This window comes from Arachis ipaensis, chromosome B07, assembly GCF_000816755.2.
Source record: "Arachis ipaensis cultivar K30076 chromosome B07, Araip1.1, whole genome shotgun sequence".
Taxonomy (NCBI): domain Eukaryota; kingdom Viridiplantae; phylum Streptophyta; class Magnoliopsida; order Fabales; family Fabaceae; genus Arachis; species Arachis ipaensis.
In genome coordinates this window covers 93,212,056-93,219,747 of record NC_029791.2, presented here as the reverse complement: position 1 = coordinate 93,219,747, position 7,692 = coordinate 93,212,056, and the positions used below count along the sequence as shown (strand labels likewise).

The 7,692-nt window shown below is 41.1% G+C and overlaps 2 protein-coding genes across 2 annotated transcripts in view; both read right to left on the bottom strand.

Moving 5' to 3' along the window:
• LOC107607403 lies at positions 631–1,797 on the bottom strand. The gene is made up of 3 exons (XM_016309366.1): positions 1,729–1,797; positions 1,537–1,626; positions 631–1,467 (listed from the first exon to the last, which is right to left on the bottom strand). The coding sequence occupies exons 1-3, from the start codon at positions 1,795–1,797 to the stop codon at positions 631–633; spliced, it is 996 nt and encodes a 331-aa protein (XP_016164852.1).
• LOC107607404 overlaps positions 1,931–7,692 on the bottom strand; it is a 29,467-nt gene continuing 23,705 nt past the window's right edge. Inside the window, exon 3 of the mRNA XM_016309367.1 lies at positions 1,931–2,028. Within this exon, the coding sequence (XP_016164853.1) occupies positions 1,931–2,028 (98 nt within the window). The remainder of the gene's footprint in view (positions 2,029–7,692) is intronic.

The window sequence follows — 7,692 nt, the reverse complement described above, 5'->3', positions numbered from 1 at the left end:
GGTGGATTAAAATAATATTAAAATATCTCTGTTGTAGAACTACTAAAACTAGGTGTACCGGAACACTCGTAAAAACATCTCTAAAAATTATTTTCTGAGCTACTAGCATAAATGACACTAGTAACATATTTATTATGAGAATAGAACATGTATGATGAGGCCTTAGCATTGCTAAAGTCATCAGAGAGTGCTGGTGCTAAGCTGCACCAGTAAATTGTGAACCTGGTTAAACCGGTTTTCTATTTTTAACTAAAACTGATCAGGTAACCTTATAATATCATTCAAGAGGCTTCTAATACTCATATAATGATGGTATTATCCTATTATCTCTCTTTTCTCATGAATCGAGTCCGGTTTGTCAAACTGAGACTATTTACAAAAAACCGAATCAAAACTCCTAACCGATACGGTTCAAAAACTAGGTTCTTCGCGACCGCGTTATCGAGCTTGTCTCGGAAAAGGTTCTAACTTAAAGATGAAATAATGACAACGAGGATTGAGATACTTGATGATATATCAGAGGTTTTTCCCTTACTGATCTTCCGGAGAAATTCATACTTTCAGAAAAAATCTCGCGTACTCGAAAATCGGGGTTGTTACATTCTACCCTCCTAAAAGAAAATTTTGCCCTCAAAATTTAACATGCGCATAAGAAGTTACAGTATTATCTAGAAAAACCATAGTGTGGTACTCACCTCGAGTGGAAGAATTATATGCATTTATGTTGCCAGCAGTTACGGTAAAAATCCTTCCTTGTTGTTTTGGCCTTGCTGGTTCTCGAACAAACCTCCTTGGGCAAATCCTAGCTATGTGTCCAGGTTCTCCGTAAGCATAACAATGGTTTGTCCCATACTGACATGGTATGTTACCATGATCTTTCCCACACCTTGAGCATACTGAAATATCCTGAATTTCCTGAGGTTGACCTCCTTCTTCTTCTCCCAGATTATTGTTGTCGTATTTGCCATTGTTACGAATGAGAAAGTTACCATTTCGTTGATTCCTATTTTGGCGATGGAACTGACCACTGAACTTAAAGTTACGACCTTGAGGGGCTAGATCTTGAATAAAGTCTCTTCCTGAGGTTTCCTTACGATCTGCTCGAGCTATCGCCACCTTTTTTGAACATTCTTCCACTAGTTTACTTTTATTCACCAGTTCAGCAAAATTTCTTATCTCTAATAGAACTACTGAACTCATCAGATCCCCACGAAGGCCCCCTTCGAACTTCAAACACTTCCATTCTTCAAAGTCAGCAGGATTCCCTTGGCAGATCTTGGAGAAACGGCACAAGTCATCAAACTTACGGGCATATTCTGCAACAGTTGTGTTACCCAGTTTCAGCTGCATAAGTTCCATCTCCTTAGCGTCACGAGCTGCCCTCGGAAAATACTTCTTATAAAATTCATCCTTAAAAGTATTCCAAGGAATATCGCCTTCATCTTGTTGTAACAGTCGCTGTATCCCCTGCCACCAATGCTCAGCTTCTCCTTCCAGCATATAAGTAGCAAACTCCACGTGTTGGCCTTCCAGAACATGCTGCGCTCGCAGTGATCGTTCAATAGCTCGAAACCAGTTGTCAGCATCAGTCGCAATGAGTGTACCTTTAAACTTAGGCGGTTTAACCTTCAGAAAAGTCGCAAGGGTCATAGGTCTTTCAAGATGCCCCAAGTTATTCTCATCATTCCCACTATCTTCTCCATGTTCATTCTCATTCCCGTTTCTCACCCCAAGACGTTCAATAACCCTAGCCACTGCTACTACAGCCTCACGCACTGCCTCAGCTACAGCGTTCATGGTAGTCATATATGAAACGCATCCCCTTGGGTTTCTTGTTCCCAGAATCCATCACCCAGGGGGCGTCAGGTGTAGCAATCACGCGCTTAAGCGCCTCATAATCAAATGTCATGCAGTGGATGGCTATCTCTGCCTACTTATAAGCACAGGTGTCGTCAGGACAATGGTGGCAAAGAAGTGCATCCCCAATAGCAGCCTCAGTGATCATAATCTTTTTACCCCGCAGCTGAACTGAATCAAGAGTGGCTCAGAAGAAGTTGCAATAAAATTCTCTCACCCATGAAGTGTTCACCCTCCCCAAATCTCTGTCAACAAAGTCCAATTCTAACTCTAGAATGCGGGTGTTAATGGCACGCCTCACATCATTGGGAAGGAGCAGTTTCTTCTCAATGTTTATATTCTTCTTCCGGAAGTTAGAGAAATGGAGCTCGTAGTAGAGGTTTGGGAATTTGATTGGGTCAATGGGTTGCAGCAGCTGATTTTCCTTATCCTCTTCATTAAGTGGATTCTTAGCATAGTTTGCATAAGGTGAAGGGTAGAGGTCTTAGAGCGCTTTCTCTTTTTGGAAGTAGTGGCTATAGCCTTTCCTTTGTCTGACATCCTAAAAAATAGAGATGATACAATTTAAGCAGATAGCCAAACAGATATGAAGCACTCAAAGTAAAGCATATTCATGAAGTGAAGAAAGAGAAAATAATTTAAACTAGACCAGCATGCTACAAAAGCCTTATTTCCTTACACAATGCACAGAGAAATTGTCTTCAGCACAGTACCAGAACAGCATCAAGAACAAAGTAAAATAGGAATTCAGCAATAACAAGGGTCTTGAAACAAGAATAAAATGGAAAATTGAAGTGGAGCAGTCGACAATTCAATTTGAAATCGAGAAAAACAGAATCACCCCAGCAACAATGAATCATTCAATAAGCAAGTAATCTGAATTCCAACACTTCAAGCACAAAGCAGCATTAAAATAGTATGCAGCAGCATTAGGCAAGCCAAACATACAGCACAAGCAAAGCAATAAAACACAGCAATTGCACACAGCATCAAAAATTCAAACAAACCTAAATCCACTACCCAGCCCAGATTCGCTAACCACCTAATTACACTAAACTAACTAAAATAATCTAACTAAACTAAATTGACAAAAATTTACTAACAAACAGAAGTAAAGAAATGGAAAAAAACAGGGGAGAAGGGTGTGGACCTGGAATGCAGAAGTAGGGAGTGAGAGAAATTGGGAAAGGAAAGGCGCGAAGCAGCGAGGTGGAGATACTTCCCAGGAGTGGTGGCGGCGCAGCAGAGCTCGCAGTAGTGGGCAGTGGCTGGCTGCGGAGACGCTGTGAGAGAGAACAGAGAAGAGAGGGTTGAGTGAAAGAGAGAGAGATCCAGGAAGAAGGGGGGCGTGCGGCGATGGCGGCGGTGGTGTGTGCTGGGATGCTCGCCAGAGGATGGTTGGTGGTTGCAAGGGTGGTGGTTGGCAATGGAGGGAGAGGGAGAAATAGAACGTTGGAGGTGAGGGTTGATGCACGAATGTGCTGGGGTTTCGCGTCCCTGGTTAAATGGGATTTTTAAATCCACGCATGTGCACACCGTGTGCGTCCGCGTGGGTGGAGGCAATTAAGGATTGGCGCAGAAGTGCCAAATGCACTTGCGCGTAGATGGAAAAATTGGTGATGGGCGCGGATGCGTACAGTGTGCGTCCGCACAGGTAAGCTAGGCTAGAGGCACAATAGGGGCCCAAAGTTGGCACAACTCTCGGGTCCTTTGGCCAGGGTGATGCTAAAAGGCATCGACGCGCGCGCGTGCTGTACGCATTCGCGTGGATGGCTTGAGCTTATAAAATGGGCGCGGAGAAGCCACGTGCGCCAACGTGTGGGTGAAGAAGCACGAAGGGGTGTGGACGCGTATAGCGTGCGTCCACATGGGTCGAGGCACAGAGTTAGCCCAAAAGTGGTACAACTCTCTGGTCCTTGGCCCAGAAAGCTAAAATGCGCAGCCGACCTGCGCGCGCACTATGCGCTTGTTCAAAAAAAATTTTTTTATGAGCATCAAAAAGAAATCAATATCCTCCTAATCTCCTCTAAGACTCTAAAACCAGCTAAGATGCAAAATTAAGCACATTTTGAAATATTGGAGATTTTTCAAACAAATTGAGGAAACTTGCAATCCAAGTAAAAATTCAAATTCAAAGAAACATCTCTAATTAAAGCATAGATTGTATAAACATCTTAGCAAACAAAGCAAAATGTACTAAGAAGTAAAGAATTTATGTGCAATGGAACCCAATTCATTCATTCATTATATCTACAAGAGAATGGAAAGAGTTTACCATGGTGGGGTGTCTCCCACCAAGCACTTTTAGTTTAAGTCCTTAAGTTGGACAATTGGGAGGTTTCTTGTCAAGGTGGCTTGTGCTTGTATCCATCATTGAACCTCCAAGAGTGCTTGTCCTTCAATCAGTTGTCAGATGTTCCAACCTTCTTCACCAAGCTTTAGTGAGGTTCTCTCCAAAATATGAGCTCTCAAAATTGGTTGCTATGATGTGATCCAGGATCCCATACTTCGTATTCACACCCATCTTCTAGTTGATCGACTTGATTCCGTCTGGGTGAGGAGAAAGCAGAATTCTCATGAAAGCACCAAACTATCCTCCTAGACCCATTTAATTGAGCATTACACCAATCCATGCTCTTCAATTTTGAGCTTCCAACCATAATGAGTCTAGATTTAGAACGCCAACCACTAAACATCCTCCACTTTTGGTTAATTCCACAAAGCGCCCTAAGTTGGCCATCTGTTTCAAGCAAACCATACTCAAGTGGGACAATAAAGCTGAGAGTTAGAAGTTTTACCCACTCAAGTGAAGGATTGGATGGTGAACAAGGTGAAGGAGTTCCCAAAGATCTTGATAAAGCATGCTCTACTCCCGTCCATCCTCTTCTAGAGGTTTCCACCACTGGGCAAGGTTTTTCAAGTTTCTCCTCTTGCTAAGCTTCCTTAAGTTCACATTCTTCTTCACCAATTTCTTCTATCTCTTCCCCATCACTCTCATCATAGATAGGAGGTCTAGTGAATTCTACCTCATCATCAAGTTTAAGCATTGTGGGAAAGGATTCTTCAAACTCGAAAGGATCATATGTTGGTGCGGGATTATCATAGATAGGAGGGCTTGTTGCTTGGAGCACTTCTTCCGGTCCTTCACTTACAATAGGTCTTGGAGGTTGCACATCTTCCTCATCCTTGCTTTCTAGTCCACTGGGAGAAGGCTCAACAAGATCGTCATGGTAATTGGTCAATGTGGGCAAAAAATCACTAGTGATGGAATCCACTTCCTGATCAATTTCCTTCAACTCTCCGTTTACTTTCGCAACTTTACTCTCCTCTTTAACATCTCTTCCATACTCTGTGCAGGAGGGCTTTTCAACTTGAGATTCCTTTATGTGCTCAACATATCCTAGACATCCACCCACTACTTCCTTTTGTTTGCTAATCTCTACCTTCTCCTCTTGTTGCACTTCTTGCTTCAACTCTTCTTCCTCACCATGGAGCTTCAAGTTCATTCCCTCACTAAGCTCCTTGATTGTTTCTCACAATTAACAATGGGGTTACTTATGGTGCATGAGCTTAGGTGGGATGTTAGGTGATTCACGACTTCTACCATGCTAGCTATCCTTGCTCTTAGCTCCTTAAACTTAGTTTCATCCTCCTCTTGTCGCCTTAAGATACGAGATTCAAGGTTTCTCAGTTCTAATATGAAGGTTTCGTCAGGAGGTGGTGGTGGAAGATACGGTTCAGTGTTTGAGGGAAGATTGTTGATGTTGGAAGGTGGTTCATATTGGTGAAATTCTTGAGGTAGTGTATGTGGAATTTATGGTTCTTGGGAGTATTGGTATTGGGATGGTGGTTGTTCTAGATGTGGTTCATACAGTGGTTGATATGGTGGGTATTGATTATGGTCATATGGTGTTGAATGGTGGTGTGAGGCATGTGAGTATGGTGTATGGCTATATTGAGGAATGGGATCATATGCATATGACGATTGTGGTTGACAACCACAATGGGGATTATCACACACATTGGCTTGATACACATTAGGATCAGGATTATACCCATAAGAGTCCAGAGGAGGTTGTTACCATGAAGGTTGTTCATAAGCTTGGGGTTCCTCCCATCCTTGATTTCTAAATCCTTGATGTATATCCTCATTGGAGCTTTCATTTCCTACAACATAGTTTGAACTACACTCATAGCCAAAAGGATGAGAATTCATAGTGAAAGAGAAAATAAAAACAAAGATTAATAAGAAACAAAGAAAATAAAATCCTAGACTAGCAAAAACGAGCAAACAACCCAAAATTCAAGCTATTCACAATATATACAATAGCCAATAACATAGCACCATTGTGTTCCCCGGCAACGGCGCCATTTTGAATGATTGAAATTTTGTCGTGTCGGTATAGAATTTCACATAAAATGAATTCTCGTTGCATGTATAGTTCTACACCAACAAATAATCCTCCCAATAAAAAATTTGTGGTTTTGTGTCACGAATAATGAACCCCAATGAAAGTTTACCGAAGTATTTGGACTCCGAGTCGTCTCCCTAGGAAACAATGGAATGCTCAATTATTGACTATAAAGGGGTAAGGGGGGATTTTGGTTCATAAGAGGGCAAGAAAAGTAAATTAGGCAAGCAAGTAAAGAAAACAAGATAAAGAACTCTTGGCTAAGACTTAGGTAATTGAGGTCATCAACCTTGTCAACAAACCAAATATTGATAATCATGAGAGGCCAACCTATTAAGTCTACTTCCCAAAACTTTAAGTACGTAACATTTACTCCTAAGCTTTGAAGTACGTCAAATAGGTTTGATCACATTAACCCGTAAGTCCCAACCTACCTACTAATTAACTTAGTAGTGGGTTAGCGTCAATGAGTGTCAAATTGATCACCAAGGGTTCTCAAATCACCAATTCCATTTTACCCAATAACTCAAATTTACCCAATTCCCTTAGCTTAAACCAAAAGTTGACAAAACTACTCAAAAACTAAGGAGAACATTTCATCAAACACATAGAGTGCAATAGAAGCAAACATCATAAATTGCAAGAATAATAAAATCTACCAACTACTAATTACAAGAAATGTAACATCATAACTCAATTCATCAATAAAAGAAACATTAACATCAAATTGCATTAAATGTAAACCAAATCCAATATGAGTTCATCATCACAAAAGATAGTAAAATGAGAAATTAGCATCACAAATAAGAGAATCAAGATGTAGAATTGAGAAATTATAAAAGAAATAAGATGAGATCAAGTAATTAAACATGGATCTAAGACCATCTAACCTAATCCTAACCTAATTCTAGAGAGAAGAGGGAGCTTCTCTCTCTAGAAAACCAACTAAAGGCTCATTGATAAACTCATATTTTATGATATATTTTGTGCATAATTTAAGTGATTTATTCAATCCTTCACTCACTTATTCATGTTAATTGCATGGTTTTACCTTCCCTTCCTTATTATGTGATGTATGTGAAAAACATGTTTCCTATGCTTTAAAAGTAATTATTTTAATTACCCTTTACTTCCATTCGATGCCGTGATTCGTGTGTTGAGTAGTTTCAGATCTTCTACGGTAGGAATGACTTAAAGGATGGAAAGGGAACATACAAAAATGGAAGGAAAGCACAAAACGGAGTTTTTGAAGAAACTGGCAGTGACGCGATCGCATGGACGACGCGACCGCCTGCAGCGCGAAATGGTAGTGACGCGACCGCGTGATTGACGCGATCGCGCGCCTTGAGCGAAACGCATGTGACGCGGACGCATGATTGAAGTGACCGCGTGACAGAGGCCATGCACCAGAAATTACAGAAAA

Excerpts from the sequence above, each read along its gene's own strand:
- LOC107607403 (XM_016309366.1), bottom strand. The coding sequence starts at position 1,797 with ATGAACGCTGTAGCTGAGGCAGTGCGTGAGGCTGTAGTAGCAGTGGCT. Across the intron at positions 1,627-1,728 it reads GGGTTATTGAACGTCTTGGG|GTTAAACCGCCTAAGTTTAA; the intron begins GTGAGAAACGGG and ends ACTTTTCTGAAG. Across the intron at positions 1,468-1,536 it reads GATCACTGCGAGCGCAGCAT|GGGATACAGCGACTGTTACA; the intron begins GTTCTGGAAGGC and ends CATTGGTGGCAG.